The sequence below is a fragment of the Sminthopsis crassicaudata genome, chromosome 1, assembly GCF_048593235.1.
Source record: "Sminthopsis crassicaudata isolate SCR6 chromosome 1, ASM4859323v1, whole genome shotgun sequence".
Lineage (NCBI taxonomy): Eukaryota > Metazoa > Chordata > Mammalia > Dasyuromorphia > Dasyuridae > Sminthopsis > Sminthopsis crassicaudata.
The window spans coordinates 250712700-250732793 of NC_133617.1; the positions used below are offsets into that span (position 1 = coordinate 250712700).

The window sequence follows — 20094 nt, forward strand, 5'->3', positions numbered from 1 at the left end:
CTTTTGTGGGTCTTTTTTTTTTTTTTTTTTGAAATATTTATTTATAAATGAAGAGTTTATTGATATTCGGATGCCTTTTGAACACCAAAGTTTGGAGTGGGAGAGACACCAACAGAAACTTAATTTTATTACTTTTATCATTATAGATTTAACATTAAAATCCACATTTTATTAACTAAATAGCATTAGAACTTCCAAAAATCCTAGGCTTCTGTGTCTTTCACATTTACTATTCTTATTGAGGAACTTAGTTTAAACCTAATAGGATAATTAATTTAAAAATATAGATACACAAAATTATATAGAAGGACCTAATATAAAATGAGTATGGGAACTGGATTGAAGCTAGCTTTCTTTTATAACTTAGCTTGTGCAGTGACAGAAACAAATAGATGAAGGATCCATTATTTTATTAATGTAAGGGATTTTCCTTCACTTATGCAATTGTCAGCTATTCTCATCAAATTAAAAAAAAAAAAGGAAACAAACAGTTATATTCTGCCCACATATTTTGCTAAGTAATTGTTTTGCGAATATTTTTGCTAGATCCTCACAACAATCCTGAGTTAGGTAAAAATTTTATCCCCATTTTTGTAATTGAGGAATTAAGTCAGTAACTTGCCCAGGGCCATACAGCAAGAAAGTTACAAAAACTGGATTTGAATTCAGGTCTTCCTGACTCCAAACTCAGTACTCTATCTATTGTAACACCTCGCTGCCTGATTTATTTTGTTATTTAGTCATGTCTGACTCTTTGTGATTTCATGTAGGGTTTTCTTGGCAAAGATACTGATGTGGTTTGCCTTTTCCTTCTCCAGCTCATTTTTCAGATGAGAAAACTGAGGCAAACAAGGTTAAATGACTTGCCAGGGATCCCACAACTAGTAAGTGTATAAAATCAGATTTGAACTCAGGAATTTGAGTTTTCCTGACTCTAGGCCCAGTACTCTTATCAACTTTGTCACTTAACTGTCCAATCACTAAATAGGAATAAAGTATAGAATTAAAGACTTCATGGATGGTAGCATTGAACTATTGTCTAAGTAAATTGCTAAAAATTGACCGTTTTGCTCTCTCTAGGAAGGTAATAAACACATCCTCAGAATAATATTATCAGTTTATACAATTAAATAATTTATTATAAAATGTATGACTTCATTGGCAAATGGCATTTTAAGCAACATGTATGTTACAAAATGTTAAAAAGTATAGGATCATGCTATTATATCAGGTTTAAGTTTTAAAGTTTAAAATTACATTCCATGGGGGCAGCTAGGTGGCGCAGTGGATAGAGCACCAGCCTTGAATTCAGGAGGACCCAAGTTCAAATGTTATCTCAGACACTCAGACACTTCCTAGCTGTGTGACCCTGGGCAAGTCACTTAATCCCAGCCTCAGGGGGGAATTACATTCCATGGAGTATTTGTTGGGGAGGAAAAAGCTTCTAAAATTTATGTGAATTGTAGCAGACGAAAAGAAAAAATCCCACCATTTTTCAGTGTAGAGAATAAAATCCTATATACAGCCTCTGATTGTTATACTTATTCATTGATTTGGGTAAATATTAAAATGGTTTACAATGCCAATAGAAAAGGGAATGTTGCTTTATCTCTTAATTATTCCTATAGAGGTAGGGAGTGAGACTGAGAGTAATGTGGATTCTGAATTTGGGCGGACCCAATTTGATGACCTAGTTCCATCACCCACTTCTGAAAAGGCTTTCCTTGCACAAATCCACGCCAGAAAACCTGGTTATCTTCACAGTGGAGCTGCCACTGGGACCATGCGCAGTGATATGTAAGTATCTCCCCATTTTTGTGTGTGTTCCTCTAAAGTTAAAAAGATAAAGATTGTGATAGGTGGAGAAAATGCCGGTTGTTTGGAGATAGAGATGTTCCTTCAATTTTGAAAATGGATGGCATTAATGGTCTAACCCTCATGGAGAGAAAGAACTGAGGTGCATTTAAATGCATCAGCATTCAGAGGTGAGACATATTAATAGTAGAAGGAATAGCTTGATTAGAAAAAAACTTGAGCAGGGTCTGCTGTCATTCTCTATAAAAAATTTCTAGGAAAGGAAACAAATGGAGAAGTTTATATAGGTTTCCAAAGAAGAAGCTTAGCTTCTTTGAAGAACCAAAGGAGAAAGTAACCAGATGAAATTATTGGCATTCATCAAAAGTGATGCATAAAAAAACTATCTATAAAGGATCTGCCTTGAGGAACTCACAATATGAAATTCCTTCTACCAATACAGAGTTTGACCTATCTATGGATAAGTTGATAAGTCACTGGAAGGTGGTAGAAATAGAGAGAACTTAAGTGACTTTCTCTAGAGTTACACAGCCAGAAGGGGTAGAATGTCTAAGTTAAAAGTCAACCTCCTCTATTTTCTGTTTATACTACCTCTGTAAAAAATGTTAGCCTAAGATTATCGTTGCTCTTTATTTAAAATTCAAATGTTAGTAAGCAGAATATAAAACAGAGGATCAAAATATAATAGTTATAGTTATCCTTTGCTCTGGAATTCCTTATTTTCTGTGTTTAGTCTTTGGAATGAGTTAAGAATGAATTAATCTTTGCTCCTTAATAAACATTCATTTTATTTCACATAATGATTGATTATTTATATTTTTCTTTAGACTAAGGCTTAAACTACCCAGTGTACAGAATTTCCTTGATTTTTGTCTATCATAAAAAAACTACATTAAAAACCTCAGGATCTTGAATACAAGAAAATGTTATTTTAGAAGATATTTTAATTAGTTATGAAAGTGAATATAAAACTCCAACGTACACAAAGATGAAAGCAGATAGAACTAAGGATGAAATTGCTACTAAAAATAATAATCCCTGAAGTTTCTAGAGCCCCTTAACATATATTATTTCACTTGATCCATCCAATGAATATTAAAGTTATCTCTCCCACATTGCAACTTTCCCCTTCATGGTTTTGATATATCCCAGGTTAGCATAAGAAATTAAATGGGAATTCTGGGGGAGTCTTGCAGAAGCAAGGTCAACAGATATCACAAAAAAGTTTAAAAACTCAGAAATACACAAAATATATGTATGGTATTACATAATTCCAGCATATCTTATCTTTTAATACAATAATAATTCAGACTCTTTTATGGTACAAAGGGAGTAAAAAAATTTATGCAAATTTCCAGAGTTGCAGCATCCCTCACCCCAGCAATGTGGAAGGGATGACTCACTGTTCTCATTTTACAGATGTGAAAACTGATGCCTATAAAGTTGAAATGATTTCCTCAAAATCACAAAGCTTTAAATTTCAGAGTTAAGATATAAAGTCAGGTTTCAGTTGAGTCCAAATCAAATGCTCTTCTCATTAAACCATGCTCCCTCTCAAGAAAACACACATCTGCTATGAATTTTTTACCCATGTTTTCCCTTAGTCAATTTCTCTTTGTGCCCAAGATCCATTTGCTCCAATTAATTGTATTGTTGCATTCTTAGGGTTACAGAAGATGGGGACCCCTATGTGAGAACTGAAGATGAAAATTATGAAAATGACTCTGTCCGTCAGTTGGAAAATGAGCTCAAGATGGAAGAATACCTGAAACAGAAACTACAGGACGAGGCCTACCAGGTATACCAATCAGATTCATGTTCCTTAGTCCTCTCTTTATTATTAAACTTTTTCTATTCACAACCCCTGTTCACTAGAGAAATTTTTTACTTGACTCCAGGTATATAGGTACAAATAAAACATTTACCAATAATAAATCATAAAGAAATTGATTTTAAAACAATTCTTTGGTGTACATATAATTTTACCATTTATTAAAGATGAAAGAAAATTTGCATACTAATGGATGGATTGCTTGTTTACTTTTACATAAAGAATTAAATCTTGATGGAATATTTGATACTTTTTAGTGCTGTCAAATTTTTTATAACCCCCACATTCAGTTACATAACCCCATATGAGGTCACAATCCACAGTTTAAAAAACTCTGGTCTACATTACAACTATTTTCATAGCTGGGATCCTTTGTAGAACTAAGAAAATTCATTCATTCCTACTTTCCTAAGGATTAAGATAGGCATATTTTCAACAACAAATCAAATCATTGACAGGTACTTACTAATACTATAACACTAATCATGCAAATTAATTCTATTAATTACTCAAAAGTACTTTATTTGAAACTCTAGAATGTCAGAAAGTCTAAAATTGGGTGAAATGTCTTTATTGTATGCAAAATTTGGCAGAAATTTCATTTCTTTCTAGTTCTTATAGTACTAATAAGTTCTTATTTCACCATATTTATTAGAAACAGATTTTTAGAAGAAATACAAGATATATTTCCCAAAATACTTTAAAACTGCTACAGGATTTAAATACTTATCTTAATTATATTTGAATAGTTATATTAGTTATTACATGAGAATAATCAATAAAAGTAAGTTAAAACTATCTGTACCCACTTTTATAAAAAAAAAAAATAGAGACTATCTACTCATGGATTCATTCTAAAGATAAATGACTGAGGCAGTTAGGTGATACAGTGGATCGAGCACCAGCCTCGGAGTAAGTTTGCATCTATCTAGACTCAGACACTTACTAGCTATGTGACCCTGGGCAAATCACAGCTCCAATTTCCACTACCCCACCAAAAAAATAAAAATAAAAAGACAGATGACAGAGTACAATATTCTATTGAGAAAAGTTCTGGGAAAATTGAAAGGTCAAAATACAGAAGTACATAGATATAGCAAGCCTTCAGAAATATTAGAAATATATTTGTCCCTTAAAACTTCTTAAAAAGCATCAGGAGGAAAAAAGGGTAGCGGACAATAAAGGTTCTCAAAATCTGATTGACTGATAACTTGAAAAAACTAAGGACATTGAGCCTGACAAAGAAAAGACTTACTAGGATCTTTCTTTCTTCCTTCCTTTTTTCTTCCTTTCTTTCTCTTTCTTTTTTTAAGTGGACCAAAGGAGAAAAAAAAAAAAAGTGACCTGTTATTTGACTTTCTTACATGACATGTTAAATTAAAATTTGAAACATTCTCCCTGGGGAACTATAGAGCAAAGGGAAATAGTACCCTTCCCCCACCAAAGAAAAGAAGAAAAGGTTTCACAGCTTCTATAATTCATCTGGGCAATGATTTGATAAAAGCAAATGCAATTAAAATCATTCTATTATACTTTTCTAACAATGGAATACCAAAATCTTGGTTCCATGTTTGCTGTGATTTTTGATCTTTTTATCTTAGGATTTTAACTCCTGACATTTCATTAATTTTTTTTCAGTTTGGTCTCAAAATACCTTGGGAAGGGTCTTCTTTCACAGACAACTAACATGTTGGTCCAGTTGTTTAAAATAAATATTAATATCTCTCTCTCTTTTGTATATAAATAGAGATAAATATATAAAATATATTTATGTGTGAATTTTCATATTTATTTTGATATATTAGTATTTATATATGTTTATGTATAAATATGTTACATAGTTTATATAAACATTTATTTATAAATATTAGATATACATATTCATAAGTGCATAAACATATTTATGTGTAAATATTTATAATACACAAAATGGTACAGAAACTTGCATAAAGCTGCTAAAATCCTGGTCAATGAAGATTTCTTTTTTCCCTAGTTTTTCACTACATTCCATAAAAGGAAAGAACTATGTCACTTTGCTTGGAATCATGCCATTAGAAAGTCACAGGGAATTTTGACTGATGATATCCCCACATGTTTCTCATTTGACTCTATTTCATGTACACAGAGAGATACGGTAAAATTATCAATGCCCTGGTTCATGTTTTTCTAGGCTCCTCAGCATGGCCTCTCTCTTGGAGCTGTTATTTCTGGCTTTGGGTAACACCGGGAACTATGTCTATAGGAATTCCATGAGTTAGGGGGAGGTCACCCTTCTGTGGTTCTCTACAGAACATTGGATCTGATTTTTTTTTTTTTTTTTTTTTTTTTTTTTTTTTTTTTTTTTATGAATCAGGAATGACGCTGGTGGGTAAGATTTGTCGAGGAAATACTGAGAGCTTTAGTCTTTTCTCTAAGATGAAGAAACCTTTTTTTGAGCATTAACCTGTTTTCACATTGTTTTCTCCTGGATGCCCAGATACCACAATGGCAGGCAGAAATAAAATGTCAGAACCACCAAAAAAAAAAAAAGTGTCTGAAAGAATTTGAGATGATTTTCTGTGAACATACAGATGTCTGATTATGCAAATGCTCCAGTCACCATTCCCTCTTCTCCTCTCCTCCCCAAACCCTCACTCCTGCAATCTTTGTGTGTGCTTGGCTTTCATCCAAATAATTCACCAGCTTGGCTGCCTCTCTGACTTATGTGTCACCTCTCTTGTTTATATCCTTTTTCACCACAGGTCAGCTTGCAAGGTTGAGTGCATATCCTTCTATCATTTTCCTCTCAAGTAAGTATCCTCTTAATTCAGGAGAGAGAATGGCTACTTAGCACTGAATTCTGGCAACTTTGGAGCTCAACTTCACAATCACTTTTTTGTTTGTTTTTTTTAAAGTTTGCATGTAACAAGATATACTCCTTCCCTATTGACATCCAGCAATCATAGCTGTTTATAGAGTATTTCTATAGAGTGCTAGCCAGTATCTCTAGAACCTGAATTTTTATCTGATTCATTTGGATAATTGGAAGGATTCCTTCCATTTGCTAATGACCAGGAATCAGCCCTTGGCATTCACTCAGTTCATGAAACAATATCTTCTTGCTTACTTTACATGTTATCCAATCTTTATAAAACTAGATCAGGGAGGTGCTTAACTTTTTTTTTTCTTTGTTTTTTTTTTTTTGTTTGTTTTGTTTTTTTGTTTGTTTGTTTGTTTTGGTGTCATGGACCTCTTTGGTAGTCTGGTGGTAAAGCTTATGGATCCCTTTTCAGAATCACTTTTTTAAATACATAAAATATATAGCATTACAAAGGAAAGCAATCACATTGAAATGTAATCATCAAAATATTTTTAAAAGAAATCTCATGAATACTAGGCTGAGAAAGTCATACTGCAAAGAGATATGATAGAGTAGCATGGTCTTCATCAACTTTATGATTAAATCAAAGAATTAAACATGCCATCTTTTACTACTTCTCCTAGATTTGGGAAGGCTGTGGAGGTGAATCCCTTAGTTTGGGAGGTACTAAGCTGGAGGCAGTTAGGGGGCTTAGTGAATAGAGTCCTGGACTTAGAGTCAGGAAGACTTGAGTTCAAATGTGGCCTCAGTTACTTACTAGCTGTGTGTCTGTACAAGTCATTTAAGCTCTGTTTACTTTAATCTCCTGGAGAAGGAAATGGCAAACTATCCCAGTATCCTTTGCCAAGAAAATCTCATGAACAATGTTGGCATGCTATGTTGTCCACACAACTGAACAACAATAAAGCTGGAAAAGATAGTCTGTGTGTTTCCACTGTCAGAGAATCAGCCTAATTTTAGGAATTCTCAGTATGAGAAGTTTTGCCTCAAAGTGATCATCCAGCTTTTTCCTTTTTAGTCACCAAAACTGAGGGAAATCCCCCACCCAAAGCTCACAAAGACTGTGTTCAGAATCAGTAGAAGTTCTCCCACATTAAAGAAATCAATGGTAACTGAAGTATTTTATTCTTATGTGGGTTTATTTTATATCCTGAAACTTTGATACAGTTGTTAATTGCTTCTAATAGTTTTTTAGCTGATTCTCTAGGATTCTCTAAATATACCATCATGTCATCTGCAAAAAATGATAGTTTTGTTTCCTCATTCTCTACTCTAATTCCTTCAATATCTTTTTTTTTTTCTCTTATTGCTAGAGCTAACATTTCTAGCATGATAGTGAATAATAGTGGTGATAATGGGCATCCTTGTTTGACTGATCTTATTGGGAATGCTTCTAGCTTATCCACATTCCAAATAAGGCTTGCTGATAGTTTTAGATAAATGCTACTTATCTGTTAGGATTACTAAGTGAGAACTGAGGTTTTCTGGACAATTACAAGGTGAGAACTCAGGTTGACTTGATAGAGGGGGCAAGCTCATTGGCTGGGGTGGTTCTTCCCAGAAGCCCTTGCATTATCCCACGCCCATTCTCTGGGAGGATAAAAAGAGACAGCGCTGGGCGCAGAGAGGAGATCGGCCTGGAGAAGAATAAGAGCTGGAGGAGATTCAGAGCCAGGATTCAAGAGGAAGACACTCTGAATTGCATCAGGCTTGACGGGGCTCTCTGCAGGAAGGGAAGTCACTTCTTTGGACAAGAGTTAACAGCAACTGCCTGGAGACAACGGTTCGTTACAGGAAGAAGAATCTGTAGGAAAGGATTTGAGTAGACACAGCAGATCTCTTCCAGAGAGCGATCCAGCAGCTTCTGGAGACGACAGCTCGCTACAATTGGCGTCCACACGTGGGGCAAGGACTTTTGCTTATCCTGACAAGAGGAGCTAGACCAGACCTTTGCAATTCGGGCGCCAAATTGCAAAGGTCTGGTCTAGCTCCTCTTGTCAGGATAAGCAAAAGTCCTTGCCCCACGTTGGGCGCCAATTGTAGCGAGCTGTCGTCTCCAGAAGCTGCTGGATCGCTCTCTGGGAAGAGATCTGCTGTGTCTACTCAAATCCTTTCCTACAGATTCTTCTTCCTGTAACGAACCGTTGTCTCCAGGCAGTTGCTGTTAACTCTTGTCCAAAGAAGTGACTTCCCTTCCTGCAGAGAGCCCCGTCAAGCCTGATGCAATTCAGAGTGTCTTCCTCTTGAATCCTGGCTCTGAATCTCCTCCAGCTCTTATTCTTCTCCAGGCCGATCTCCTCTCTGCGCCCAGCGCTGTCTCTTTTTATCCTCCCAGAGAATGGGCGTGGGATAATGCAAGGGCTTCTGGGAAGAACCACCCCAGCCAATGAGCTTGCCCCCTCTATCAAGTCAACCTGAGTTCTCACCTTGTAATTGTCCAGACAACCTCAGTTCTCACTTAGTAATCCTAACACTTATCATTTTAAGCATTTTTAAAAGTCACTTCAAGGATATCATGATACAATAGAAAGAGCTCTTGATTTCAAGTCAGAGAACCCAGATAAAAATGCAGGGTGTATCCCCTATTGCCTATGTGATTTTGGGCAAGGTGTTTTTTTCTCATCATCTGTGTGTGCCTCAGTTTTCTCATCTTTACTAACAGTTTATATAACAGCTTACAGCTTACAGGGGGCTCTACATTTGTTAATTTGATCCTCACAACAGCCCCAGTGAGGTAGGTGCTATTATTATTCCCACTTTACAGATAAGGAAACTGAGGCTGGGTGGACAATTAATAATAACGATAATTATAATAAATAGCATTTGTATTGTACTCTCATGTTTGTAAAGTGCATTTAAAAATCTCATTTCATCTTCATAACAACCTTAAAAGATAAATACTGTTATTATAACCTATTTTATAGATGAGGAAGCTGAGGCTGAGAGCAATTAATTCATAACAATAGCATGTATGTAGCACCTTATGGTTTGCAAAGTGCTTTACAAATTTTATTTAATTTTAACTTCATACCAACCCTGGGATAAAAGTGCCAGTATCCTGGTTTTGCATACAGGGAAACTGAGGCAGATTGCTGTTGTCTTTCATTTTTGAAGATGACCAAAACAACATCACTATGTTAGAATCAAATTACAGTATATCCAACTCTGGCTGATCAGATCAATACAAGCTCAGAATGCTCTGCCACAGTTGGACACAAATAATTCATATGAACATTTGGAGAAGCTTGTTTAATTGTGCACATTTCATGTTTTCTTTGGCTAATCCAGTTCTGCTTTACTCAAAGAGACAGTCCCTTCTCTGATGAGAGCACACCTAGCTGGGCAGTCCTATATCAGCATCTCCCATATCATACAATCGATTCTAAAGTTCTTAAAAGATACCTTGAGAGTATTTTTGTGTCACTTTTGCTTACCACCTTGAGAGCCCTTGCCTTGTGTGAGTTCTCTATAAATTATTTTTTTTTTTGGAAAGCATACATTTGATCTTCAAACAATATGGCCAGCCCAAGGGAGTTGGTTTTGCACTTGGGGAAACTGTTACAGGTTAAAGTAACTTGCCCAAAGTCACCCAGTCAATAAGTATCTAAGGTTGAATCTTTCTGATTCCAAGCTCAGCTCTTTATCCAATGTATCCCTACTTAGGGGGTTAAAAAGTATCTTTTTGAACTCAGATCTTCTGATTCTGATTTCCCTACTCCATACATTGTACCAACTCTGTACAATCTGTAAAATGAGGGCTTTGGAATCAATGATTTCAGAGACTCCTTTTACCTTTAAGGGTAACATAGGGTCATACATCTAGGAAGTGTTAGAAGTGTCTGAGGCCAGATTTGAACTCAGGTCCTTTTGAGTTCAGGACTAGTGCTCTGTCCACTGTGCCACCTAGCTGCCCCTATTTAATTTGTTTAATTGAATGTGCTAAATTATTTTATTTTTGTCCAGCGCTGTGATTTCATGATGTGTTAGTTCCCACAATCTTTGTCTATTGACAAGATAATAAAAGTTTAAATGATTTGTTCATTGTCATTTATCTAGTATTAGTCACTGTGCCCTACTATTTCTTGAATTATTACAATCCTTCAATATAGTTTTGTTATGCAATAGTCAGTAAATATTTATTAAGCATCTACTATGTGCCAGACACTGTGGTGATCACTAGAAATTCACAGAATGGCAAAAGATAGTTCCTTTAAGGAGCTTATATCCTAAAGATGAAAGACAAGACATAAGAGAACACTGAAAGGAGGGGAGGAGAGAGCAGTGAGTAGAGGGTTCATGATGAAGAAGTCCTGAAGAGTATAGCCTGATAAAAAATGAACAGATTTTTGTTTTAATTTATAATATGGGGAATTGTTTATTTTTATAAAATTGGCTCAGTTCCCTATGTATTTGAGAAATGAGACGTTCACCAGAGAAATTTGCTATAAATTTTGTTATCCCAGTTTTGTTTTCCTTCTAATTTTGGTTACATTGATTTTGTACAAAACATTTTTAATTCTATGTAATCAAAATTATCCATTTTCTCCATGTGGCCTCTTTATTTCTTGTTTGGTCATAAACTCTTCCCTTATTCATGAATCTGACTGGTACATTTTTCCATATTCCCCTAATCTATTTCTGATAGCACTCACATATAAATCATGTACCCATTTTGGTATATGGTATCTGGTATCTGATAGGAGATATTGATATTTGGTCTATGTCTAGTTTATGCCAAACTGCTTTCCAAGTTTTCCCAGTAAGTTTTTATCAAATAGTGAGTCCTTGCTCCAAATGTCATTTACAATTATGTATTTATATCAAATCTTATCTTAGATTGTTTTCATAATTATCACTTTGTAATATAGTATGAAACACTGCTAGGTCACCCTTCACATTCCCCCCCACACTTGACCTTTTATTCTTCCAGATTCATTTTGTGATTTTTTTTTCTACTTCTGTAAAATAATTCTTTGGTAGTTTGGTATGGCACTGAATAGGTAAATTAATTTAGGTAGAATTACCATTTTATTATATTGGCTCAGCCTATCCATAAATAATTAATATTTTCCAATTGTTTCAATATATCTTTGTGTGAAAAATGTTTTGTAATTGTGTTCATATGATCCCTTTTGCCTTTAATAGATAGATTCCCAAGTATTTTATATTGTTTGCAGGTTTTTTAATGGAATTTTTATTTCTAACTCTTTGCTAGATTTTTTGTTTGATTTGTCGATAATGTGTAGAAATGTTGCTGATTTGTATGTTTATTTTATATCTTACAACTATGCTAAAGTTGTTAAATGTTTCAACTAGTTTTTTAATTGATTCTCTATAGTTTTTGTTTCCTCGTTGTTTACTCTAGTTCTTTCAATTTTTCTTTTCTTATGCTAAAACTAAGCTTTTTAGTACACTGTTGAATAATAATGGTGATAATGGACATCCTTGTTTCATCCCTATTCTAGCTTGTCCCCATAACATATAAGCATGTTTTGCTTATGGTTTTAGCTGGATACTATTTATCATTTTTACAAAGGCATCATTTATTCCTATGTTTTGTAGTATTTTTAGTGGAAATGGATAGTATATTCTTTTCAAACGCTTCTTCTGTATCAAAATAGTCATATGACTTTTGTGAGTTTTGTTATTGATATGACTAATCATGATGATAGTGGTTCCTAATGTGAAACCAGTCCTATATTTCTGGTATAAATCCCATCTGTTCACATATGATCTTATGACATATTTTTGTAATCTCCTTATCACCATTTTATTTAAACCTTTTGCATCAATATTCATTAGGAAAGTTGGACTATAGTTTTCTTTTTTTCAGGTTTTGTTCTTCCTGGTTTAAGTATCAAAAATATATTTGGATCATAAAAGGAATTTGCCTTTATTTTATGCCAAAAGTTTATGTCAAACTTTACCTATTTCTTCAAGAAGTTGACATAGAATTAGAATCAACTGTTCTTAAATGTTTGATAGAATTCACTTGTACATCTATGTGATACTAGAGATTTTTTTTCTTAGGGAGCTCATTTATGACTTGTTCAATTTCTTTTCTAAGATAGGATTATTTAAATATTCTATTTCTTCTTCTGTTAATACTATTATAAATATATGTATTTGACTTAGGTTATCAGTTTTACTGGCATATTATTGGACAAAAATAGCTTCTAATAATTGCTTTATTTCATTTCCTCTTAACTACTTTAATTACATCTTCATTAGTGATAGTATTGACCCATTTCATTTTTTGATTTTTTGGTTTTCTTCTTTAAATAGAGGTTCTGGGAGAAACTTATTACCCTTCATTCAGAGAGAGGGAGCCTAAGAGGAGAGGGTCATGATAAAGTGATCTTACTGAATGAAAAAATTCCTGGGACACAATGAAGTCTAGAGAAACAGAGGCCACTATGAGGCAGAGCTGGGATGGGAGGAAAGGAAGAAAGAACATAGAAGGAATAAAGAATAGGGATTTTAAAAAATAACCTAAATAAGAGACCACAAAGAAAACATACAGAGAAGGGATAAACAATGGCTTGGATATTGGTAAAATGTCCCCTAAGTTTCTGTGGGACACATGGCACAGAGAAACTATAGAACCTATCATTAGTTGTGGTAGCATCAAACAAGGAAAATTCAGAGTTAGAAATGATAGATGACCTTGATTTAATATGTTATTAGCTACACATTTGTACTTTTCAAAATAAAATTCTGGTTTGGGGAAAACAATACTACATAGCATGTGTCCACAGGAGAAAAAAAAAAAAAAAACAGACAAGACCCTAAAGACCTCAAAGAACGGCCTTTAGTTTTCTTTTTTTCTATTCCTTTTTTTTTTTAAAGGTGTTCAGTGGAATCCATATTTGCTGTTATTATGGCCTCTTAGCTAAGTAGTTTTGAGTACTTTGTTAATGAATTAAATTTATCTCTGTTATAGTAGTTACAACTTCTACTATCATCACTGTCTGCCATGTACTAAAATCACAAGAGGGACCACGCTTTACTAAAACAAGCCAAACCATCTTCCTATGTAAAAGATATTAATGTTTGTGTTCTAGTTTTTTGACATATATTTTTCCATTTTAAAAAAATTTTAACATAAAGGTAACACTTCAATCACTAAGATTCTTAGGATCTTTCAACAAAGAAGGGAATAGAAAAATACTTAATTGTCTTGCATATAAAGAAAGGAGCAATCAGTACCTGTGAGATTGTTTTTGCAATGAGGAAGGGGAAGATTAGTCCTAAATCAGGAAAAAAATCCATGCTCTGTTAAAAAAAATTTACATGTATCTTTTCCCTAGGCAAGTTACAGTCAGACAGATGATGAAAGTTATGTGAAAACAGATGATGATGGGAGCTGTATCCAATCAGAGGAAGAAGACAACATCCTGGCCACCACAGTCACTGAAGAATGGAGTCAGCATGTAGAACAGCTCCTGACATGAAACCCCAACCCCTGACATTGTCTGCCTGCTGAATGTAGCACTGCTAATCTTTGTTATAAGAATTGTAGTTTGTAGATGTGTGTTTTGAGAAAAAAAAAAAAGACTTTTGTTTAAAGTTAACTTAATCAGCTGCATCTTCTGTCACATGGCTCATCCCTGATGACAAACCCAGGCTAAACACAGCACTGCTGTCACAAGCAATGGCAGTATTAACAAAACATTTTAAAACTTTGCACATGATGTTGAACCTGTTCAGTTTACAATGATGATATTAATACTGTTTATAGCTAGGATTTTGATTTCTGAGTACTTTGAGATTTTAGTAGAACAATTTACTATACACTGTACACTTTTTTTTTCCCCACAAGCAATTGTAAAAAGCAACCTCTTGCAGTTATTCATTAGCCCCAAAGGATTCTGTTACTGCCTGCAGTGCCTGCTTGGAATCCAGAAGCCAAGCAGGTAATATGGCATATAGCTTGATTGCAAGTTTCTGTTTAACAAGAAAAAGAAAGAGAGAGAAAGGAAGGAAGGAAGGAAGAAAAAAGAAAGACAGAAAGAAAAATGGAAAGAAAGAAAAATAGAAAGAAAAGGAGAAAAAGAAAGAAAAAAGAACAAGAAAGAAATTAATTAATAATTTAATTGTAGATTAATTTAATTGTAATGTTAATTGTAGATAGATAAAGAAAGAAAGAAAGAAAGAAAGAAAGAAAGAAAGAAAGAAAGAAAGAAAGAAAGAAAGAAAGAAAGAAAGAAAGAAAGGAAGAAAGAAATTATTTATACCAAATGCAGCAGGATTCTCTAGGCTAATAAATAATTGGGGTTGTTTTCTTTCAAGATACTCTAATAAATCAGCCATAGAATTTAGTGTAAATATTTTTTTCCAAATAGATACCATATACAAAAAGGCAACATTCAAATTATATAGAATCTAGTTTTTAAATCAGCACAGATCTTCTTAAAACTGTGAACTATGTTTTGAAATACTCGTTACTAAAGCTGTTTATAAACCACAGGTGCCATAAGATTCCCCAAACCAACTAAATCCCCTATGCTCTTCCATGCTCTCGTTTCATTGTTGTTTGGGCTTTCAGAAGCATGTCTTCAACACTTCTCCTTTGCTCAGTCTCATCTGTTCCCTATCAGGTTGTTTGGAGGCCTTCAGCTTTAAATGTACAGGCTTAAAGTGCGCTTGCTAGTGTTGTCTCTCCTATTTTTTTGAATGTTTGTTATTGTTGTGTTTTGTACTTTTTTTTGGGGAGTGATTTTGTTTTGTTTTGTTTTTTGCCTTAGTAGGCCACCAGATATGCATAGTACAGGCTACAGCAGTAGAAAAGGAGACTGGACCATTTGGAGGGCAACAGAAAGAGAATTTAGAATGCAATGAGGATTATGGGAAGGAGAGGAGAGAAGCTGGGTTCAGACCTTTGTGGCACTCCTTTGGATAGATGGAAAGAAAATATGTTTTTTGGGTCTTTCAGAGTCATTGTTATTTTTTTAATGAATATTTTGGATTAGTTGCCCTAAAAGTAGGAGGTATTCTAATCATTCTCTTTCTTCCCTAAAATTTGAGAAAGGAAATGATGGAACCACATAAATACAATTTTCTTTTGGGGAATCAATTTGGAGACATCCTAAGAATCCTGAAAAGATTTCTCAATTATCCTTTTCTTTGTTTTCTGATTACTCAGGTCCAGGTTCAGTGATATCTTGCAACTTAGGCTCCCAAAGACTTGGTCACCACCCACATATGGTGAGAGGGGAAAGCTGCCCAATATAGAACACATGTCTGGTCAGATATTTTTCAGCTCAATTTCCAGAGGGCTACAAGGCATTCATCCCTGTGAAGTTGAGCTGAAGTAGCCTGCCTCAGGATTATTCTTATGTAATTAAAAAGAAATCAGAGGCCATACTTATCTGACATTGTTCATAGGGAATTCTGTGCTAAGAGGAATACTAAATATCACTGGCACCTCAGTCAGCATTGGAATGTGGCCCAGATTTCTTTCTCATTGGAGGTTACTTTCATTGAGTGTGGTTTTTCTTTTCTTTTCTCTTCCACAAATGATGCTTGAAATATCAGATCCTTGAGAGAATAGATCATTTTATTCTTGGTCTTGGCAAGCCCCATCTCTGGCATATAGTAGGCACTTAAAAATGCTTGCTTTTTCTTTTCTTTTCTACAAATCATTTTTATGGCCCTTAAAATATAAGATTCTTGAGAGAAAGAATTATTTTGTTCTTGGTTTTGGTAGCCCCATTTCCTAGCATAGTGCCTGGCACATAGTAGGCACTTATCAAATGCTGGCTGTTTGGGTGACATCAACCAATCCTTCCATAAAGGCAAGCTATACCCAATGACAACATAAGCCTCTCTTCCCCCCCACTAGCCAGGAAGAGCGACCACTGGTGCCTCATGCTCAAGCAGAAATCACTCTCAGCTTTGAATTGCAGCCAAGTAATTTCTGAATACAGAGTCCCACAGGCCAATATTGCATCTGCAGGGACCTTCAGCAGCTGACAGAGCTGCCAAAACATGTCATCATTTTTTTTTTCACATTGAAAAGCTGGTTTCAGTTTAAGACATTATAAGGATATACCATCAGGCTCTCCTGTGAGCAAAGGGATTGGGGTACCACCCACCCTTCATCAAACAGATGCGAAAGAATCAAGCTATTGCAATGCCTTCTTTGGGGTTCATTTTCAAAGTAGCTAACCACCTGACATTTCTCTCAGCTCCATAATAGCCCTGCAGACCAGATCCAGACACTTAAACCCTGCTGTTGAAAAAAGCTGGCATTTTGTTTTGTTTTGTTTCTTTGGCTCTCCAGGTTTACATTTTGAGTATTTTCTTAATGAAAAGCCCAGCAGGTCCCCTGTCTGTCCGTTTGATACAATTATATCTTGTGGCAGCTATTTCTTGTTCATTCAACAAAGAATTACACACTCATGCCCCAATGTTAGCATTTTAGTGCATAGTGTGAACACACAGCCAAATCCCCAAGATATGGCTCCTAGGTCATGAGAGGAATAGACTAATTAGGATTCAGAGTATTGTTGTAGTTGGTTAGGGTGGGGGGTGAAGAAAATTGATGCAGATAATCCAAAGGGATGTTCAAAGGTGAAGAGGCTCTTGAATGATCTCCTGCAAGGTGGTGAAGGTTCATCTGTATGTAGGCCAGTGAAATGAATTGCATTGAAAGAGTGTGGCCTTTGTTGTGATATAATATGTATTTTCTTATATGCATGAGCCAAACTGTTGCATCTTAATTTAGCACAGGTGTCTGCCTTTATTTTGATCATCTTTGTCCGCCTCTTTTGAGTTCTTGGCTGTTAATTGTAGATAGATATTGTAAATAATGCAACCTCAGGTTGCGGTGATCACCTTGGTTCAATTCAGCTCAAGGAGCCACAAACAGCAACTCCACTGTGTCCTCAGCAAAAAGGGCATTTTTACTTTTGAACCAAAAATAAATTATACATATATATATATATATATATATATATATATATATATATATATATATATATATATATATATATATATATATATAAAGAGTTACATCTTGAGGCTACTAACTGTAAGACTTTTTAATTATGACTACTGTAATTTGAAACCATTTGAAACAAAGGATACAGAGACACTAAAGATTTCACAATATTCATTGGTATTGTAACAAAACTACTATTGTATGGGTTTTTTTGTATTGCTGTTAAGTATTGTTTTGTGTGTGTGTTGGACCTACTGGGGACATGTTATATTTTGAAGTGATTAAACTATTTAATTGTGTGTCTATATTTTGGAATGGAATTATTTCTTCATTAAAAAAAGGTTTTTAAAAATACTATTTCATGTGGTCTTTTTTCTTCATTTGTCATGATGGATTTTTTCTCTCCTAAAGTCAAAAAAGAAATTAGTCTGAACACAAAGGAAAGAAGTATCGTGATGCTTAGATGTAACCCAGAATCTAAGATTTGCCATCTGGAGTTTAAAAAAAAAAAGACCTTGGCATCTAGAAAAATTCTTTCTTTTTAAAAATAAAGAAGCAAATACACAGAGTGTGAATTGCATAAGATAATACAAGTAGTGACCATTGGAGAGAAGATTTACCCCAGGACTTCTAACTGTATGTAGACTTTGGTGGCCTAAATTCCATTATTTACAGTAAATGTGGACAAGATATCTTTCTCCTTTTCTGCCTCAGAAATTCCCCAATGTTTTTATGGTGAAAAGATGCTTTACTCACCTAAAACCTTATGGTCAACAGAAGTCAAGAGAATGCGAACAGAAAACAGGGTATAGTATATGAAGAGTGGAGAAAAGAGGAGAGAAATAGAGTAAAAGAGGAGAGACAGTTCTGACAAGAAAATTCTACCAGTAATATAGGAAGGGGAAAAAGGAGAATCATGTGGACCAATAAGCATGATTCATTTTTTAAAACTATTATTTACTTTTAATATTTTTTTTAAATTTGAGTTCCAAATTATTTCCTTCCTCCACCCTTTGAGAACATAGGCAATGTGATATCAATTAATCATATGAATTATGCAAAACATATTTCCATATTAGCCATGTTACAAGAAAATTTGAAGAAATATACTTCAATTTGCATTAAGTTCATAGGCTCTCTCTCTCTGGAAGTGGATAGTATTTTTTATCATGAGTCCTTAAGAATTATATTACTATTTGATAAAAGTAGCTAAGTCCTTCACAGTTGATCATCATTATAATATTGATGTTTTCTTGGTTCTGCTCTTACTTCACATCAATTCATATAGGTCTTTGCAGGTTTTTCTAAAATCATTCTTCCTCATCAATTCTAATAATACAATAGTATTTCATTACAATCATACACCATAACTTATTCAACCATTCCCTAACTGCTGGGCATCCCTTCAATTTCCAATAGTTGGTCACTACAAAAAAGAGCAACTATAAATATTTTCCTTTGAAAGCATGATTATTTTCTTTTTTGATAGTATTTTGTTTTTCCAAATATAAACAAAGATAGTTTTCAAAATTCATCTGTGCAAAATGTTTTGCTCCATATTTTTCTCACCCCCAAAAAATCTAATACAGGTTAAACATGTGCAATTCTTTAAACCATATTTCCTTATTCATCAAAGCATGATTATTTTCAATCATTATAGTCTGCAGCTATGCTTCCTCTCAAACATAAATGTTTCCATAGAAGGAGTGAGGGAATATAGTGGCAACTTCTGACCATAACTGCTACCTCTATCCCATGGACATTTGGCCCAGGGATATTTCAAGCTCATATTTCAAATTACCAAAGGCACAAGGGATATGGGGCTGCAGTCTCATGACTAATCTGAAATTGTAGTGTAGCATTAAGGCCATAGCTTTAAATATTTGTTGACTGCAGAAGTAGGGTACTAGGTAGACACTGTACCATTTCTCCAATCAGGGATTTTCCAATGATGTTTGTTGTATTAGCCAAACTAATCAGTGTGAGGTGATAACTCAGAGAGGTTTTAATTTACATTTTGCTAATCAATAATGATTTAGAGCATTTTTATATGACTACAGACTATAGATAAGTTTGATTTCTTCATATGAAAATTGTCTGTTCATATCTTTTGACAAATTATAAACTGGGGAATTATTTGTCTTCTTATTTAACTCAGTTTTCTATATATCTAAAAAATGAGGCCTTTATCAGAAATGCTAACTATAAAAATTGTTTGCCAACTTTCTGCTTCCCTTCTAATGTTGGTTGCTTTGGTTTTGTTTGTACAATTTTTTTTAAATTTAATATAATCAAACTATATATATATATATATATGTATATATATATATATATGTATGTATATATATGCATATATATACATATATAATCAAATTTTTTATATATATATATATAATCAAATATAATCTGTTTAATCATTAATTCTTCCTTTCTTCATAGATTTAATAGGTAAACTATTCCTTGCTCTCCTAATTTCCTTAAAATTTCTCCCTTTATGTCTACATTATATACCCATTTTTACCTTATTTTGATATATGGTGTGAGATGTTGGTCACTGTTTATTTTCTGTCATATTATTTTCCAGTTTTCCCAGTAGTTTTTATCAAATAGTAACATCTTATCCCAGAAGCTGAAGTTTGGGTT

The 20094-nt window shown here is 34.1% G+C and overlaps 1 protein-coding gene across 15 annotated transcripts in view; it reads left to right on the forward strand.

Annotated features, from left to right (window-relative positions):
* DTNA (dystrobrevin alpha) overlaps window positions 1-17808 on the forward strand; it is a 329968-nt gene extending 312160 nt beyond the window's left edge. For 8 of the 15 annotated variants that reach the window (XM_074277844.1, XM_074277682.1, XM_074277733.1 and 5 more), the window contains 4 exons: window positions 1629-1797; window positions 3481-3613; window positions 6388-6435; window positions 13817-17808. In XM_074277844.1, the coding sequence (XP_074133945.1) occupies window positions 1629-1797; window positions 3481-3613; window positions 6388-6405 (320 nt within the window). In that variant the 3' untranslated portion in view covers window positions 6406-6435; window positions 13817-17808. The remainder of the gene's footprint in view (window positions 1-1628; window positions 1798-3480; window positions 3614-6387; window positions 6436-13816) is intronic. The other 7 variants (XM_074277657.1, XM_074277666.1, XM_074277674.1 and 4 more) reach the window with 1 other exon arrangement.
* Window positions 17809-20094: the final 2286 nt, after the last annotated feature.